The following is an 18,866-nucleotide window of genomic DNA, read 5'->3' on the forward strand; positions in this document are numbered from 1 at the left end:
CACAGCTGCTAATTCTGTGAGAACTGTGTTTCAGTTGTAGTAAAATATATGCACAGTAAAATATATAATGCACACCAAACTTGTCAGGGATGAAGCTTTTTAGTGTGAAAAGACTGGGAGAACAAGGAACATAGGAGTGGGAATTCAGTGTTTTCCTTGCTATGGAAATGCAACAAGTGCCTGGTTCTTGCATTAATCACAGCAAACCCTTGTAACTTTGCTGCTGTGGGGATGAGTCTTATTAGTCAGGTATGGAAGGACAGATAAGGAAAACCTGTGAGTTTGCTTCCAAAATCCTTCTATATAAGGATCATGGGACTTCTAGACAGAAACAGGATCAGGGAAGCAAACATGCTTTTCAAAACTGCCTTCCTTCTGTGATCAGGGATTTGGCTAAACCCACAAGCTCTGAAATCCCAGCTACTCTCCAGGGCTCTGTCATCCACATGGGCTCAGCTGCCTGGTGGCTTCACACCTCAGAGCACCAAACACCTCAGGACACAAAAAGTTGCTCTTATTTGCTTCCAGGCTGCTCCCTCTTGCTAAGGTGCCCAAAATCTGCATGTCATTTGGCACATCACAAATGGCAGCACAAAAGCAGAGCTAACAGTCAGCAGCTGAAAACATGTAAAGTCAAGGATATACTGTCCAGATAGCACTAAAACCTACAATGAAATCCACACATTTGTTTTCTTAGTATCCTGATTAATGAGACAGTCCAGAAAGCTGGAGCATGTAAATAAGGATTTATAGTAAAGTCAGCAATCTCTGAGTTGCCATGTGAAAACCATAAATCAGATTTACTGGCACCTCTGCCTGTTGTATTTTTGACAAAAGCAGACCATGCCTGAATAACAGTCTATCATGCCCAAAACAGAACTAGGCTAACAATATTAATTTCAATGACTACTGTACCATTACCACTTCATTTCTAGAGAGCCCTGCAACTTATTTAGGCAAATTTTGACACTACCTTTCATTATCCATAACTCAAAAGACAAATTAATATAATAAGTCTTAGTCTCCAAACTTGTTTTTAGGACAAAACTCTGAAACAAAACAAAACATGCAGCACGGAGAGGTTTAGGTATTTTCATAAACTGAAAGACTAAGAGTCTGCTAAGAGTCTGACAGCAGTCATTCACACCAGTTTTTCAATACACATTTCAATCACTGCCTCCAGTGACTTGAAACAAACTTTGTGATTTTGATATTTTCTCCCTAAAAAGGCTCTCTCGGAGTTGCAACCAAGTGTTGCAACACACAAGAAGTGAAACCTTCTACCTTCTGTTTATAACCTTCCTTAGAGCCAGTCATTTATCAGAGTTGTGAGCAATGACTATTAAATATGTGCATAGGCCATGTGCAAAAAAAAAAATTAAAAAAAATCAAAAGCCCTTCCCAGTGCCTTCCCCTTGCAGTGCCTTCTATAAAATCAGTGAAGAATTCTACCCTCTGCTTCACACAGTGGTAAATAACCAGGCAGGAAGCAAAAGATTAGGCCTGAGATGTACAGAAAAGATGGATACCGTTTAAAATCTTACCTTCTGCACGTTGGGTTTGATGCACCGAACAAAGAAAGGGTTTGAAGAACTCAGTGTTGCCATTAAAGAATGAAGGGATTCCTGGAACACAGGCAGAGAGACGACAGTACTTCACAAGCTGGATTTTTGTACAAGCAACATAACCCCGGACAAGAGTCCTGCAGCTCAGCACTGCAGACAGCATCTAACTGCAACACCTAGTGGTGCATATCAGAAGTTACTGCACCGTGGAAGCTCTTGCTTCCAAACAGACAGGGACAATAGGTGTGTGTGCATTTCTTCCACTGGCTCTTCTGATCACTGGCATCACCATTTTACAATGAACAAGATTCACAGATTGATAGGAAGAAAACTGTTCATAAGGAAACACCAAATTGTTGTTTCAGGGATCTTTCAAATGACTGCTTAAGACTTAGGATCCACATTCCCAAGCAGATAAACTTGAGCAAGTTAAAGGGAAGGATAAAGGGTCTTTGGCAAAATCCACCAACTCAGATTTCCTCTTTTTATTTCAACCACCCCAAATCCACTCATTTTCCATCTTCCCTGAAGAAAACAGGTTTTTTACTAGCTTTGGAACTCTGAATGATCCAGTGCACATTAGATTATCAGTTGTCTGAACCTCAGCCTGGAGATAAAAATCACAAATCCCTCAGTCCTTTTATGATTATTACTTTAATTACACATCCGCCCCTTTCCTGCCTGAGCCATCATTCCATATCTTATTCCAACTTGCCTCATTCTGTATCATTAAGTATGATGAACCTTTATAAACTGAAGTCTGGCATTTACTTTGCAGAGATACAAATGATTGTACAGGAGAGGCGCTCAGGCTCCGAAGAGCCCACAAAGTTAGCAATGGTAAAGTTCCACCCCTCAAAGGTGGCACTTTGTGCCAGGCAGCAGAGAGAATACAGAGCAGGCTGCCAAGGAGGCAGAAAGTGCACATTTTAAAGGAGCAACACTGTGTGTCATGCCATATGTCTTGGAGCAAAACTGTCAGTGTCAGTCTGTTAAAACAAATTCTTGCTTTAATCTGCAGACCAAGCACTTACTTGGTGATTGAACATGCAGTGATAAAGGCAGCAGGCAGAGTTATGGCTGTGCACGGGAGCTGGTCTAAGGCAAAGTGAGCAAACAGCAAAATAACTGGGAACATAAATGGTAGTTCTTGGTTTGCTTGCCTTTGCCAGCCTATGGACCAGGGAGTTGGGCAGCAAATATTAAACAGAACATACAAAGAAAAAAATCTTTGTGTAAAGACCAATATTTACAGCTTTGAAAAGTAAAGGCCACACTCATATTAAACCCGTGTGAACATTCCATCTGTGGACAATTCTCTCATCCTGGGAGATCTCCCACATAGAGATTGGAAAAGATGGTCAGTCTAAACAAAAATTATTTAAACTGTTTTCACTTTCACCTGTGGTTCAGCACAGTGCTGCAAGCCTCTAAGTTGCTGTTAGGTGATGAGCTAATCTAGAGCTTGCCCTGCTGTAGTCAAAGTCAACAGGCTGAAACAGATGGTATCTAAACTCTGCTATTCTGCATGCACCCCCAGGCCTGCATTAGGCAGGTCATCAAATGAAAAGAAGAGTCAACCAATTTATCATGAGAATAAAACTGTGAAGGCAAAATTCTTATCTTCAGCTGAAATAAGATGGAGTAATCCCTGTAAGGCTTTAAAACATGTGAAAAACACCTAATTCTAACCAACCTAATTCTATTCCAACCTAATTCTCTGGAGAAGGCATGGTGTGAAGGTCAACCTCTTTTAAAGTAGCCCAGCTGGTTAATGGTCAGTTACTGCAGAATTAGATAAGAGGCAATAATGTTTTGATTTCATGTTTTATCACCCTTATGTTCTCCAGGGCCCCTGGCGAATACTACACATTGTTCTGCCTTGTCAAATAGGTGAAAAAATATGGTCTGCTTTTGTAAGGTTAACATCTTAAAGGTCTACTTTGCACACATACAAATGACCAAGTGGAAACAGTACCTTCTGCTACCCCACAGAACCAGCAAGTAACACCATCTCATAACAAAAAATGGATACTTCTGAGATGAGTTATGGTAGCACAAAGCAAGCTGTCCCAAAAATACAACATCAGCTGTATTCAGTGTTTTTTAATAAAAGACACCGTGTGTGCCCCAGCATACACTCCTTGCTGTTCTGTCCAACACTTAGCAAAAGTTTATTAGGATAAAATCTGCCCTTAAGGGGTTTGAGTCTGCTCTTTTTTAAAAAAAAAAAAAGTGAATGAACTCTGCAAATGTATATTAATTCAAATAAAATGAAAGGCAACTAATCCAGACTTGTACTCACGCAATTTAGGAGATGTTTCATGCCAATCTTTCCCTTTTAAATAATTTGCAGATAGACTTTATGCTAGATTTCAATTTGGTGCCATTTTTGATGAGAGGCTATAAAGCCTCATAAAAAGGTGTTTAACAAAAATGCATTCCAAACTTTAGGTTAAAACAAGGCAACACCTTAATAAGGTATTTATTCAGCACTTATTTTTCTAAGCATATAGGCACTGCTGTAAGGCCTTGTGGAATTTTGTGGCTGGATTTAGATTATAAAGACAAACCAGGACAAGAGAGGCCAACTTCACAGATAAGCTTTAAAATAAGAATGAGCAAGTGGGGAATGCAACAGGAGTTTTGTGGGGATGGTGTGATGGGAAGGTCAGTGTCTACTTGAAGCTAGCCAGGACAGTCAATCGCTTAACTAGCAAGGGCAGTGTCATAGAAGAGGCAGCAATGTTTTCATCCTCAGGTTTTGCCTTTTTCAATCTGCACCTGTTCTTTATGGACCAGGGTCTGTCTATCACTGATTAGCTACAGAGCAGAGATGACACATTAACTAACCTTGAACTGGAGACTGACAGTGGGTTTTCTGTGCTTGCTTCCACATTTCAGAGTGTCTTGATTGTTGCGACTCGAAACATGTTCAAATAGGTCATAGATGAAATCAAGACTGAAATGGAAAAGGAAAATAGTATTTCTATAGTATATCTTAACAGATTGTGAGGTTCACCACTGTAGAATGCAAAGAAAGCATTGTGTCTTAGCAAGAAGCTCCTCCATCAAAAATACACTTATTGATTTTCTCCACAATCCTTAACAAACAATAGATTTTGCCTTTGCAGAATTTATCCAGGGGAGAAAAAAGCAAAACAAAAAAACAAAACAAGGAGGTTCTTTCTTCTCCACTCCAAACACATCATTATGGAAAGGAAGTGTGAAGTCTTAGAGGCTTTACTGCATTTGACTCCACTCACTCAACCAAAACTCCAGCTGACTGCAACCGGAATTGTACCTAACAAAGACTAAAAAACAAGACTTCCAGCTTGGTTAGGGATGTAATACAAAACAGCCATTCATGCATGCCTCACTTTCAGATAACAACTGTGCATGCTGTTTTCTACCCTATTGGCTGAGTACTCTCCTTTTAGCATTTCTACAGAAACACAGACATTTTAATTCAAGCTCCACACAAATGATGGTGCAAAACCAAAACCAGGCCCAGACAAGTTTATCTCATTTATTCTTTTCACCTAGATACTTTAACTGACAGATGTCATATCAGAAATGTCATTAAATCCAGAACAAATAACATAGAGGGGGAATTGCTTAATAACAGTTTCCCCAGCACAGAAGGGCTTATGGGATTCACGAACAAGCAACTTGCACAGCAAAGCAGGATGACTGGATGGGATAGGAGAGGGCTGCAGATAAGACAGCCAGGCTCAGCTCCCTCCTCTTGTGCTATTCCTCTGTGTGTCCTGGAGTCTCAACCAAACACTTAGGAAAAGGGATGTGGTACCACCACAGCTCACAGGGTACCACTATAAGGACTCTAAGACCTTACACAGCAGAATGACATGAGACATGCAGGTACCAGAGGCATCCAAGCTCAGACTTTCATTCAGATGAATCTTAACAGAATTTCTCCCTTTGAAGCAATTACTATACAGTAATTGCTTCAAAGGGAGAACTTCCATTGGATTTGCACTGTGGTAGTCTCTGACAGCAAGTTTCCAACCAATTAGGGAATGCCAGAAATACAAACATGAAGTAAAAAAACACATACGTGCTGCCTATAAAGCACTCTGAAACAGTCAAAAACTATGACCGCCTTCTAGCATCCTTACTCATTACAGAGCAGCAGGTTAGTTCTCTAGGAACCCCCTGGGCTGAACAGCAACAATAGTATAATGTAGGTAAAGCCAACTTTGTCAGAAGCGATTACAGGCAACTTACAGTCAGACCTGCTTACAGGCAACTCTGCTATGCTCATTTCTGTGATACGATACGCTCATTCATCTCTGTTTCATTCTATACTCATTTCAGGTCTGCTGCTATGCAACATCTAAATGCACTCAAACCCCAGCAGGATTAGCTGTTCAATCCTGGCAGAATTAGTTTATACTAATCAGTTAATAATTTTTTTTGTCCTTTAAAAAGATTGCAGAAACTTACCTGCTTTCACGCAACAAGTTCAGGAGATCATCTCTAAAAGTATCTCTGTTCTTCTCCAAGATCCCCCTGACATCATACTGGACCTAGAAGGAAACAGAGCTGGTTTAAACAACAATCCAAACAGGCACCTCTCACAAGAGTGGTGCTGTAAAAAGTGCTGAGGGAACAGAGCGCTTTAGTTAATTTTGAGCAGCCTTGGGGGAAAATTAAGCTAATGAAAGTTCTGCTTGGAATAATTTCAGCAAATAAAGAAATTACCTCCCCAGCGTAGTGCTTCACTCCAAAGTTGTGAACAGCAACCCTTGGTTTTACATAAAAAGGATTGTTCTAATTGAATGGGGAAAAAAAAAGAGAAAAATATTTGGAGGGGGTTGTCACATTATCCTCTCAACCCATACCTAAACAGACCATTGTCTTTCAGTAAACTCCCTGCAAGATTAGTGCTCCAAAAGCAAACAAGCAACTCATGGTAATAGGATTTGTTAGTCTGGGCTGCTTCAAATGCAGTAATAACAGATTTATAGCACATAAAAAGGCATTATACTAAACCTGAACCCCATCTGGCAGAATCATCTACAAAAGGCACTTTGAAAGAGAAGGCTCTGTCTCAAACTGGCAGTTATGAAGATTGGTGGATATGCTTGCATCCCAGAAATTGTGTAAAATAATTCCAGAATCAGAAATAAAGGTAACACTAATTTGGACAGAGGAAACAGCAAACTTTCAGTAAATGACATGAAGGTGAATGCTTTATTACATCAAGGGAAATGGAAGATCAGAATAATCTGAGATACTGAAGGTTGACAGAGCTCTCATTAAGAGTAGAATTTGACTTGTTCATCACAACAGAAACCTTTAAGTCAACAGCAACAAGGATATGTTCTTACAGTAACCAACTCAGCCTTGACAGCAAAGTATACAGATTGCCATGGAAGTAGGATCACATCCAAAAAAAAGCCTCTAGAATTATGCACCCATATGTTTGAACCATGAATTTCTACCAAAGAAAATAGATTCTACATAATTTGCACAGCAAATATCAGCAAAACATCACATACAGCATGCTGGGCATTCAACTTCTCCAGTAAAGTGGAGTCAGTAGCTTGAGGAAAGTGGCTCTCCTCATTGATGAGTGCCAATAGTCCCAGTTTCTAGAACAGCAAGAGGCAGAAGATGAGTTAGTGCATGGATAGACAGCTGTTGTCCCCAGTTTGGAAAAATCACAAAGTCATTTAAAATTTTCTCTGTGCAGAGAGGCACAAAACCACTCATATACTACCAAAACCCCACTCTTGAAGGTGACTGCAATCCTGTTTTTCTGACAGGACTCCTTTTGGAATATAGAGCATACACTATCCGTGTGCAAAATAAAGAAAAACAACCTACTGGAAGAATCAGTTCTTCTGATGTGGGCAGTTTTTAGATACATACAATGACATTGCCCCAGAATACAACCCCAGCCTCCAAGATGTCAAATGATCATGAGTCCAAGGAGTTTGTGTAAAACAGCCTTACAAAAAAGTTTCTTCCATATAATTATCCACCCCAGCTGTTGAACCAATGCAAACTTTCAGCACTCACAGTGCCCAGGGGCAGAGCAAAAGATAGAGTTTAACTTCACCCTGCATGAAGCACAACCTCCCTTTCCTTTACATATGGCTCTGTGTAATTTCCTTTGATGTTTCCTACTTCTCATGCTAGAAGAGGTGGTAAACAAAGCAAGCTACCCCTCAGCTAATTAATGTGTCCAGCAAGCTCCAGGTTGATACAGCCTCTCAGAAAAACATGGTTCTCCAGGTGCACATCTTAATAAGCCACTGTCCAAGGTCTCAGAGCAGCTCCTGAAAAGCCACAGTGCCCTGACTGCAGTCACGTCCTGCCGGCTGGATCCCCTGCCCGCTGCCACTCGCTTCTGTGCTCGTCTGAACTCTGGCAGGCACACACCCTCCTGCCCTGGAGATAAGCTCACACAGCCTGCCTGTACTGATGGCAAGAGTGAGCAAGGATCACATGTTTCTTATTAATCATCTCCAAATATTGCTTTCGTGTATAATCACACAAGGAGAAAAGTTGCTGCAAGGAAAAGAGCTCATAGTATAATCCTTAACATAGCCACACAAAAAAATAATCTGATTAAAAGTTTTCTATTTAGACATGCAAGATCCACCATGCTGTTCACCTGTTCTTTTTGTTGACAAATCTTTTAAAGACATATTACCTCAGAATAAAAAACTAAAAAATAGGTAACAGTATCAAATTCTTTCTTACCTTTTCAATAAGATCCAAGCACTCTCCATTGTCTGTCCAGTCAATGTCCTCCCAAATTAGTCCTTCCCTAAGGAAAATAAAGCAGGCCTTTTTACTGAAATTATTTTAGTTCTAGAAATAGGAGAAGCTGCTGTATTTATCTTGAAAATTACAGCAAAATCAGCTTGCTTTTATAAAATACACAGCTGCAGACAGAGACTTTCAAAGGAAAGTAAGTTAGCTGTGAACTGACTTCAAGTGAATACGATATTGTAAAATTATTTCAAATTTCTCCCCTCTCTCTTACCTGCTGTATTCCAATTGCTCCAAGGAAAAGATGTGCTTGTTGAAATACTCCTGAAGCTTTTCATTTGCATAGTTAATATTAAACTGCTCAAAACGGTTTACCTAAAGAGACAAGACATTTTCAAAAATGCAAACACTTGAAATATTTTACTTTGCAAACAAGGGAATGGGTTAGGTAACAACGTGCTTAAAAATCAAGTTTCAGAGAAGATGACAAAGACATGTAAAAGCAATAAAGCACAAATATAAGACAATCCATTTGAATAAGCCTTTGAAACCTACCTCAAAATTTTCAAATCCAAATATGTCCAAAATTCCAATAGTCTTGAAGTCTTCCTTGCTCCTGATTCTGCTATTGATTTTCTTAATGACCCATGCAAAACACTGAGAATAAAGTGCCATTGCCATAGAATCTCTGCTGTCTATTGCCTGTGTTGAAGAGGGAATACACAAGACATCAACCACCCCGTGACAGAACTGACCAAACACTTCTGATCAGTGTCCTTAGCACAGCACAAAACAATGTATAATGCATAAAATATGCACAATGTATAATGCAAGCAGCTTCATGCCTATGTAGCTTGGCAGCAATTGTATTAACACTTACAAGGCATCATGATTCAAGCTTTAACAGTTTAACTTAAAACAGCTATACACCTATATGGCTTTAAAATTACATTTCAGGGCTAAAGCATTCAAAAAACTAGGAAATTATAAACTTCAAGTGTGGAGGAAGGAAAGAAGTGTAGGAAACAATACCTTAATTCCCCCCATTTTCCAGAGGGAAACATAATGTTATGCATACCTATTTCTAATTCTTTTCTTGTAAATTATAAATATATTTCTCCTGAAAATTTTGAAAAAACACCCCCCTGACACAAGTGTCCATAGTGAAAAAAATATCAGCCTATATGTTTAGAATTTGAAAAAAATGGGAAGTAATCAGGCTTCATAAGAATAACAAGAGACAAGCTATAAGCCCTGGCCAGAATAATAGAATGGGATCTAAAGAGATTATACCCTTCCCAAAAAAACTAGGTAGTACTTTTGATTACAAAATTCTGATGCATAAGCTAATTCTGTTCTTGAGTGATCAGTGATTTCTCTGGACTTGAAGACTAAGACATCTTTCAAAGACCCTAAAAATATGTCAAAATTGAGGTGCCTTTACCTGTTGTATACTAAGAGGTGTTAGGATTTCTTCTCCCCTGAGTATCATCGACCTCTGAGTCAATGCTTCTGTTAGCTGTGTGGAGTCCAAGCCCAGTAACTCAGCAGATCTACCCAGGGCTGGCAAAAGAGAAAGACAAATACAAATATGTCCTTAAATATATGAAACCAGGAGACCAATTCAGTTTTCTACCATCATTATTATTATTTCTACTACTACTACCACCACAATTTAAGATGCTCCTAAAACGACAGGGATTAGAGATGAAAACACAACTAGAAATTCAAGGATACTGTTTTGCTGCTCATTAAATGGCATAATTATTACAACTGAAGGAAATTAGCAGTAGAAATACATCACAAGTAAGTCACAAATATTTATTTTCCTCTTAATATTCACATGTCAAGAATTCAATCTACTGCTTGCCCTAACACATTTTTCCAGATACAAACAGTAATTGACTCTTTGTCCACATGAATGTAGATGTGAATGTTTCTGCTTTGCTTGGGATGATGAGGATAAACCAGTGAAATTTTTCTTCCATGCATACTTTAATTTTCAGTTTTTCTATAATGTGGTATATAAAGCAGTATATAATGCTACTCTCTAATGCCACATTTAAACAAACATTTAAAATGCCCATCAGCTCAATCTTTAGCTACACCAGCACATTCTTTCAGATATGTAATTGAAACATTGAAAGCTCTAAAAAAAGATACTTTCAGTGGAGTTCTTGGTTAGGGAATGTATTTGAGCACTTATGTTTTATCAGCTTGAGAATTCTTTGAAGAAGGAACTGGATTCAAATAAATTTCACTACTGCTAGTGGAACAAATATGTGCCCAAGATTTTCCCATATTAAGACTAGCATCCAGCAGCAGACTACTTTGCTTTATCTGTCAAACCTCATCCTCCCAAAGTAACATTTTAATAAACATTTACAGATGTTAAAAAGCAGTAAAACCCTTTCATTGCTTGTCCTTGCTATGTTGAGATATACTAACAATGAATAAGGCTTTCAGAACCCCAAGAAAAATTCAGACTCGGAGGCAAAGCCTTCTCACCTGTTTTAAAGGACACCTGTGCCCCACCAGCAGTGATGAACTCAACATTTCCCAGATGCAAGATGCCAGCCAAAAGTCTCAGAACTTCTCGTACTTCCTCCCTGCTGAACTCCATCACTTCCATTGCAGTCTGGAATGACATGTGAGCTTCTTCCGTAACGTGCACACAGACTCAAAACTGGAAGGCCTTAGTAAAGCAACTCAGGACTAAAAGACTCGAGTCCATTCCTTTGGGTTTCATCCCAAACTGAATACACTCTAAGGCATCACTGGGACATCTTGAAACATGTAGCATCACTCTGCCCTTAAGAAATTTCATTTTGATACTGCAATGATGCCGTAATTTGCTTTCAAATTCATCATTAAAATTGTATAAATATTGGAACGACCCACTGAGTTGTGCACCAGATACAATTATTCTAATTTGAATTATTAATTGATTACCTCCTGCATGTTTTTACCAAAATTTTCCTATTGGCCTTGTAGGTAACAAGGCATGGGGGAGGAAACATAGCAGCATCTAAGATTTGATCATTTTTGTGCCCAAACATGCACCTTACCAGTGTGGTCTGACAACTTCCAGTAAAACTGAGTAAGAAAGGTATCTATATAAAAAGTGCTGAATTTATGAATAAACAATATGGCAACAATCAAGGCTCAACTACATAAACAAGGAGAAGACCAAATAGCAAATATTAAAAGAAACACTAAAACAAGAGGCACGTATGCTTCCCTTCAACACAGAAGGGGTAATTGTATACCTCTTGAAATGCTAGAACTTCCTAAATTCTGGTGTAATATGACCCTGTCTGATCTGAACCAGATCACAGTTTTGTATCCTTACAGTCAGACTCATCATGTTATAGTCACGGCAGGTGTTTGACAGAAGACACATTTTATCTTTCATAAGTCATCCCTTACAAATGGGAGAGCCTCAGACTCATCCCCCAATTCAAAGCAGGCTGGAAATAATGGTTGAAGGTTTAATTTGTAAAGAACTTTCACAGCAAAAGGCTGTAGGCAGCAGCACTACAAGTTCATCTCCATGCTCAATGTGCTGCCCCTCCCTGTCTCCTACAAATAAAGTTCCCCTTAAGTAACATTTCCAAGACTTACACTGCAGTAAAAGCAGGCAAAGGACATGACTTTGTCATGTAACGGGAAAAGACAGGTGAAGATGAGCTGAGGGGGTTTCTGCTCACTTCCTGCTCTGGGAATGCAGTCTGGCAGCCCCTTCTCCTAGCCTACCCATGCTGCAGGCAGCAGGCAAACATCCCTGCCCAGCTGATTTCATGGTCTGCCTATCCTGAGACAGCTAGCATAAATTAAATGTCATGCTAATCAGCTTCAGCATGTGGCTATAATACAGGTAAATTACCAACATTTCCAACGCTTCCTTCTGCCATGCAAAATGAGGGATTTTTACACAGCAAAAAATCTGCTGAATCCACTACACATTAGTTCATCAATTTGGAAAAAGATTAAGATAGCTAAGCAAGAACAGTTTGGTGAAGGGCATAAAGCCAAATGCTTTATCTGATTTTTAAAATCTAACACACATCACCTCAGTGCTACAATACTCAATTAGCGTGGTCAGTATGGACTAACTGCTGTGGATGTAAGATATAAAGCCATTCAGAGAGATTCCATCTGGACCCATTTTTTTAATCTCTGCTTATGTTTTCATAACTCTTTTGTGTAAGTTACTCCACACAACAAGTGGATTTCCCAGCTGCAACTTAAAGAGTCACAGGTGCTCTGCTCCCTGTGTGCTGTACTGCAGACTCCACCCAGTAGATGCCACATGTTTGGGCAAAGCTTTCAGACTGAAAAACAGTGATATATATATATATATATGTAATATAAAACAATGCAGGGAAAGGCAAAGGCATGTAAATATCTTACTGACTTCCAAACAGATATTCTTTTTATTTCAAAACATTAAGCATTTTGCTAAATTACAGAACACTTTGAAACAAAAGAGTAAAAATTAAATACTGAGAGAAAGATAAAGGCATGCTCAAAATGACAGTGGAGCATTTTGAGAAAATTTAATTCCCTGTAAGATTAATGCCAAAATGAGAGAGCTGCACATGGAGGAAAGCACAGGAAGGCTTTGTACCCTGCTCTGTCAATGGGCCCCACACACCTGAACTTCCAGCAATTTTTAAGGCAAAAGAACAAGGGAAGCAACTCACAATGACTTCCTTGAAAGAATCTTTGTCACTGATTGTCTTATCCACTATACATCCAGACTGGTTCAGGTAGTGGTAGTTCTCAGGTACAGACAAGTAAAAAGCATCTAATGAGAGAAAAGAGGGTAAGTGAAAAGAAATACCTAAACAAAAGTACTCCACAAGTTACTATGTTGGAGTTAAACTGTTCACAATTAATTTGCTCAGAAATTATGATAATGCACAAGACAAGGTTTTATATAAAAATCAGACTGGGGGTTATTTTGCTGGCTTTTGTTTTATTTAGCTGCATAATAGAGTTAACTCTAGTTTTTACCATGCAAAGACAGCAGGCCCACAGGGAGATGCTGAGGCAATTTTAGGCAATTTTGCACATATACAATTGTCATTTCTTTTGTTCAGTGGATTTACTCTTTATGAGAAAGGATTAGAACAACCAGAATTATTTATCTTTGTTGCTGTGGAGTTCTTTAGTACCAGAAAAAATATTCAGTTTGAACACAATGAGGCATGCTTGTCCCCAAGTAATTTTCCCATGGCCACAGCAGAAGCAGGGAGGAACACTACCGTCAGCTCAGTGACATACTTCAGCTAAGTGTGTTCCTTTATCAAGTTGAGCTCAAATTCACACTCCCTGAATCACTGAATGAATAACCTATTTCTCAGCTTGGGTTAGTGGGTTTCTGCAGTTAAATTCTCCACTGCTGTCACCACTGCTGACTGCTAGCAGAAAACCACTACAGTTGTGTTACTTGTTCTTTGCCACTTACCTTTCTCTCTCTCTTCTATCCCTGCCAGCAGAGCATAGAATATATGATAATTTCTTTCCCCAGGGTTTTGTCTTACTACACGATTCTGTCAAAGTAAAAAATAGTTTCCACTTAAGTGATCATTTTTAAAGACGATTTTTTTATCCACAGTTTCAGACAAAAGTTAAATCAAACACAATTAACTGAGCAAAAGCAAACATCAACTTACTTTTTCCAATAAATCTGCAGCCAGCAAGAAAAGCTTCAGTCAAGGAATAAAGTAAAAATCAATTAATGAATCAGCTTTTGATAATCTTTCTTTTGTTTGAGGCAATAGGAAGACGATCATGGTCTTTTCTTACAAGCTAAGCCTGTTTCATACAGTACACCTACAGTAACATAAACAAAGTAGCAATAATGATAATATTGTAGCAGTTCTAATATCATTGTATCAACACCTCTTCCATCCCATTAAAACTGGACTTGGCAGATTCTGCATTTTAAATGACGTCTGTTTTCCTTTGCTTTCTTTCCCCCAAAGCTTGGAAACAAGCTCAAGATTTTTTTTTTTTTTCCACTGAAAAAGCAGTTTATGTTTAAAACAGCAGGTAGGATCCCCTTGGAATATACCTCATCCCCACACCTCTGGTGGAGCTGGATTATAGTCTGATTTTGTCAAATGCAGGACAAATCTGAGGATTTAGCCCACCAAGACTCACACTACAGAAATTGAGTACCTCTGCTCTTTCAAGTACTTTTCCAGAGAAGTAAGCAGCTTATCTTTGGATACACTAATGGAGGAAATGGCTGACAACTCAAGATGTTCCTGAGGACTCCCGAGGCTGTTTTAGCTCATTACATGGGAAATGCACACAAGCCATGTCACGCTAGCGGAAGCAATACAAAGTGCTTCTCCTCCAAGAGTACATGCACCCCACACTGCCACACATGCATGTGTGCATAGATTTGGTGCTGCTGCTTCCCCTTCCCACCTACATCAGCCCAGTTTAACTGCATAAATTTCAGGAAGGGGTGAAAGGACAAACAAAGGCAAGCCAGTTCTCCCTCAGTCCTCCATCAAGGAGGTACATGGGTGCTTCCCACAAACAGGGGTCAAATCACCAAACGAGGATACAATCCATAATTCTTCCTCCCTGAATGTTTCCTTTCTGACAGATGTTCAGCTGAATAAACTTCCCAAAGCGACTTGAGTTGTTGTTGTAAACAGTCTTTGCATTGCCAAAAGCTTCCATAATTGGACTGTGAAGACAGAGAACGACAGGAGTGTTAACATGTGACTAGCATGCCAACAGCTTCACATGAGGCTGGTGGAAGGAACAGCACTCTGACAAGCTCCCCTCTGACACTCCCCTCAGCAGCAGCCTACATCCCAGCATTACCCTCCATTTAGAAATGGGCATCTTGGTTGCCTAGCAGAAGATGCAAGTATTCATGCAACAGGAAGATAAATTATACTGAACTGCTCTGCATCTGCAGAATAGTAACTGCTACTTGCTACTTCTTTTGTAATCACTCAAAAGATGCACACAATTCTCATGGCAGTACTCAAATGATAGAAATAAGAAATCTCAGCACATGCAAATTTCTAGACAGATGTAAAGAGTCCTTGTCCTACGGCAATTAAAAAAAAAACAAACTACATCAAGATACAGCACATACAGCAGAGATGAAGTTAGATAAACTACAGTAACAGCATCTCAAATTGCCTTTGTTTTTAAATAGTTTAGAACTGTGTCATTTCACATGAACACCAAGATTTATTTTTTGCTTGCGTAGATTGTGTCCAATTTATCTGATGCATTCACTCATCTGCCTTATCAGTTCTCCTCATCCTCACTTCCCCCAGCATGCTTTTACCACTTGAGTGCTTTATCCTCACCATGCTGTTTCTTGTTCTACTGTATCCTCAGGCTACACAAACTGAACCAAAGGTTTCTCCCTCCCATCACCCATTTCCCTTACTCTGATTATCTGAATTCAGCTGCAAACAAAAATGAAAGCTACCATCAAAGCTTCATCCATTTCAAACCTCTGCATATTTTTGCTTCACTAAGAGATACCACTGTGCTCACAACTCTCTAGAGCAGCCAGGTAATTTTGTTTAATGGAGTATTTCCCTTTGTACAGGATGCATTTTACTATTCAGTAAACATACACACATTTGATTACATTGCAGGCTCTTATTTCAATGTCAAGGCTTATGTCTTCTGAAAAAATTACCCATATATTGAAAGATCCAATACCTGCTCTCAAGAATAGCTTGCTCCACACAGGAGCTCTTCTCTCTGGAGGACATCTCCAGTGAATGTTGGCTCATTGCAGACAAGAACTTGAGAATCAGCTTAGTGCTCTCCGTCTTACCAGCACCACTTTCACCACTGAAAGAAGAGGAGGAAATGGTTTGCGCAGTCCCAGTGGCTGGCCACCCACCCAAACTCTACATTCCTGGAGGTCAGGAGGACTGGGGTGATTAGAAGTGATGGTCAAATGGAGCCAGAACACCCCATTAAACTTCCTGAATATGACATCTAAGGAAAAACACAAGCTGTCCTTAAGCTTCGTACCACTGCTCAGACAGCATTTCAAGGCACTGACTGCATATGTACATACACCTAGGAGGCAATGAAGAGCTCTCTGAAGGCAAACAATTATCCAGCACTTCCCACTATCATGTTAAAACAAAGTCACAACAAAGGCATGGCAATCGACAAGCATAAAGACCAAACTAAGAATTAAGATGGGAAAGTTTGGGACACATTGCAGCAATCTATTTAATGAAGGAGCCCTGCTGTGAGGAGAAGTTAGAGACACCAATGCACACTCTAACACATAAAGGCTACTCGTACAATTAATGCTGAAATTCTTAGCAAGCTACATACTCTTTAAACAAACTTTTTATATACCTATTGAAACAAACCAGAAGCATGGGAGTTCAAAATATACAAGTTCCACCTCTCATTACCATCAGAGGTATAAACCTCTCATCACCACCCACAGGAGAACAAAGCCATTTGATAATGCTAAATTGATATTTTAAAAACAAACTGTTAATAAGCAGCCCTGCTGATACAAACAAAAGGCAATATACTCAGTTTCTCTTCAAAACTAACACTCTAAAAATGGGAAAGTTTAGCTTTGGCTCATTTCCCCAGTACCTTTTCCCTTCAATTATATAGTCTAAATACACACTGTGAGCCATTTAAAAATGTAACTTGTGGGTAAAGTTTGTCTAGTTTGCTCACTCTTCATCTACAGTCATAGATGTATCCTAAGCTGTGGCCTAGCTCCTCATTAAACTGTACCTCATTCCAGTTTACTCCCAAAGAAAGAGGGTACATTTTGGTCTTACTTCACCTTTTCCATTGTAGCAAGCAGGAATTCTGTCACTGACTTTGATGGAGCACAACCGTGGAGCAAGCTTAGATAATTTGACAGTCTTTTGTTGTGCCATTGCAGAGTAATGACCCCACTGACTTTAGCTTACAACATAGTATAATGATGCTTTCTAGTAAAAAACAAAGAAGAAAGGTACCACCCAAAAAACCAGCACGACATTTTCCTGCAGATGAATATCAACAATAAAATTAGGGAAGAGACATTCAGAAAACATAATGAGACATCTTCATAACCGCCAATATGTTCCAGTAAGTGTGATTCATCCATTATATTTATACCACATCAAAGAAATTCTGTAGTGTTTTTAATGTAATTTTACCCTTGATGTCTGGCCTTTTCAGATTTTGTCCTGGGGTGACTTTACGATGTTCGTGCCCCAAATTGTCTGCTCTGTTTATGCTGAATATTGAGTTCTGCACCTTTAAGACTGGCTCTGAGAGCAAGGGAAGGAAAGAAGAAGCCGCAGTTTGTGTTCAGAAAGAGCCCTCACTGCCCCACATCCTGCTCCTGGACTGTGTCGTCTGCAGCATGGACAGACAGCAGGACAGAGCTCTCCTTTGCTTTAGTTTTTAGCTGGCTGAGGCAGAGAAGTTCCCTGGACTGTTTTTTTCCTTTTTTCTTGGAACTGGTCAGCCCTGCTCTGGACTGAAAACCCAGACAAACCCCGGGAGCTCACACCTGTGGCCCACTGGGGCCTGGGCCTCGGCACTTTCCAGCGCCGAAGGGACTGATAAGAGACCGAGTGAGCCGAGTTACACCATATGAAAAGGTCTTATCTGGATTTGCCATCTCTTCAGAACAGCAAGAAGTTTTATTTTTTAATATTATTCATTTTTATGCTTGTAAATACTTTGCTTGTTAGATGAACAGGTTTTTTCCATTTTTCTCCAAGGAAATCTTTTACCAAACTAGCTGGGGGAATGGCCACTTGAATCTCCTTTCTAGAGGGACCCCTTTGGAAGTTTCCTCCCAAATTTGCCCTAAACCAGGACAGTACTCCTTCCCTTTCTCTTTGCAGGTCCGCACTCACTCATCTCTCCTGCCCAAGAAGCAAATACTTGGTATTCCTGCATTCAATACTCACCATAAAAAACCATTTCTACTGGTAGTTTTGAGAGCTTCACAAACTCTTGCATTATTCTTGTCTAGTGCAATAAATCATCATCTGATACACACCTCTTCCTGCCTAATTCTCTCCCTCTGAGACATGCATATAGCTCAACAGCAGGCACAGAGTGACATTGAGGACATCACCTCTTTCACTGATACCATCCTTCCTCTGCCCCCACCCACTGTCCCTTGATCTGGAGAATCTGTAGTTCTATAGAAGCTGAAAGTTACCCCACTGTAACTGAGAGCCATTCTACAAGTGAGATAGTCAAAGTCGATGGAAAAATATCTCCTGCACCTCTCTCTGGTATAGCTGGTGTTATGCACAATTACATGCTCTTGTTTTTTTCTTGGAACAGGAGAGACTCAGAACTGGTTTGGTTCTGAACCTACCCTGATAGTTGCCAGTTAGAGATGCCCGTGGAAGATATATGATTATATCCCTTCTGTGTTCTTCCAGCTTCCAGTTATTTGCTGTTCAGAGGCTTCCTGATCTAAACCTGGCTTTTATGTCTTGTAACCCTCAGTATACTTAACTTCTTTGAGTTTCTAGCCATACACCCTTAAAAAGCAAA

At 39.7% G+C, this 18,866-nt stretch overlaps 2 protein-coding genes across 4 annotated transcripts in view; both read right to left on the reverse strand.

Annotated features, from left to right (window-relative positions):
* Window positions 1-18,866, reverse strand: part of MYO10 (myosin X) — a 159,826-nt gene that overhangs the window by 49,617 nt on the left and 91,343 nt on the right. For all 3 annotated transcript variants that reach the window (XM_086898248.1, XM_086898241.1, XM_086898253.1), the window contains 14 exons: window positions 16,029-16,163; window positions 14,887-15,024; window positions 13,786-13,870; window positions 13,019-13,122; window positions 10,821-10,950; window positions 9,757-9,875; window positions 8,868-9,014; window positions 8,587-8,687; window positions 8,301-8,367; window positions 7,091-7,183; window positions 6,291-6,359; window positions 6,033-6,115; window positions 4,419-4,527; window positions 1,545-1,625 (listed from right to left, as the gene is read on the reverse strand). In XM_086898248.1, coding sequence (XP_086754374.1) covers window positions 1,545-1,625; window positions 4,419-4,527; window positions 6,033-6,115; window positions 6,291-6,359; window positions 7,091-7,183; window positions 8,301-8,367; window positions 8,587-8,687; window positions 8,868-9,014; window positions 9,757-9,875; window positions 10,821-10,944 — 993 coding nt within the window. In that variant the 5' untranslated portion in view covers window positions 10,945-10,950; window positions 13,019-13,122; window positions 13,786-13,870; window positions 14,887-15,024; window positions 16,029-16,163. The remainder of the gene's footprint in view (window positions 1-1,544; window positions 1,626-4,418; window positions 4,528-6,032; window positions 6,116-6,290; window positions 6,360-7,090; window positions 7,184-8,300; window positions 8,368-8,586; window positions 8,688-8,867; window positions 9,015-9,756; window positions 9,876-10,820; window positions 10,951-13,018; window positions 13,123-13,785; window positions 13,871-14,886; window positions 15,025-16,028; window positions 16,164-18,866) is intronic.
* LOC147655620 (unconventional myosin-X-like) overlaps window positions 14,883-18,866 on the reverse strand; it is a 33,799-nt gene continuing 29,815 nt past the window's right edge. Inside the window, exons 4-5 of the mRNA XM_086889988.1 lie at window positions 16,029-16,163; window positions 14,883-15,024 (exon numbers count right to left, since the gene is read on the reverse strand). Of these exons, the coding sequence (XP_086746114.1) occupies window positions 14,883-15,024; window positions 16,029-16,163 (277 nt within the window). The remainder of the gene's footprint in view (window positions 15,025-16,028; window positions 16,164-18,866) is intronic.

Source organism: Cyanistes caeruleus, chromosome 1 (genome assembly GCF_971803275.1).
Source record: "Cyanistes caeruleus chromosome 1, bCyaCae1.hap1.1, whole genome shotgun sequence".
NCBI classification, from domain to species: domain Eukaryota; kingdom Metazoa; phylum Chordata; class Aves; order Passeriformes; family Paridae; genus Cyanistes; species Cyanistes caeruleus.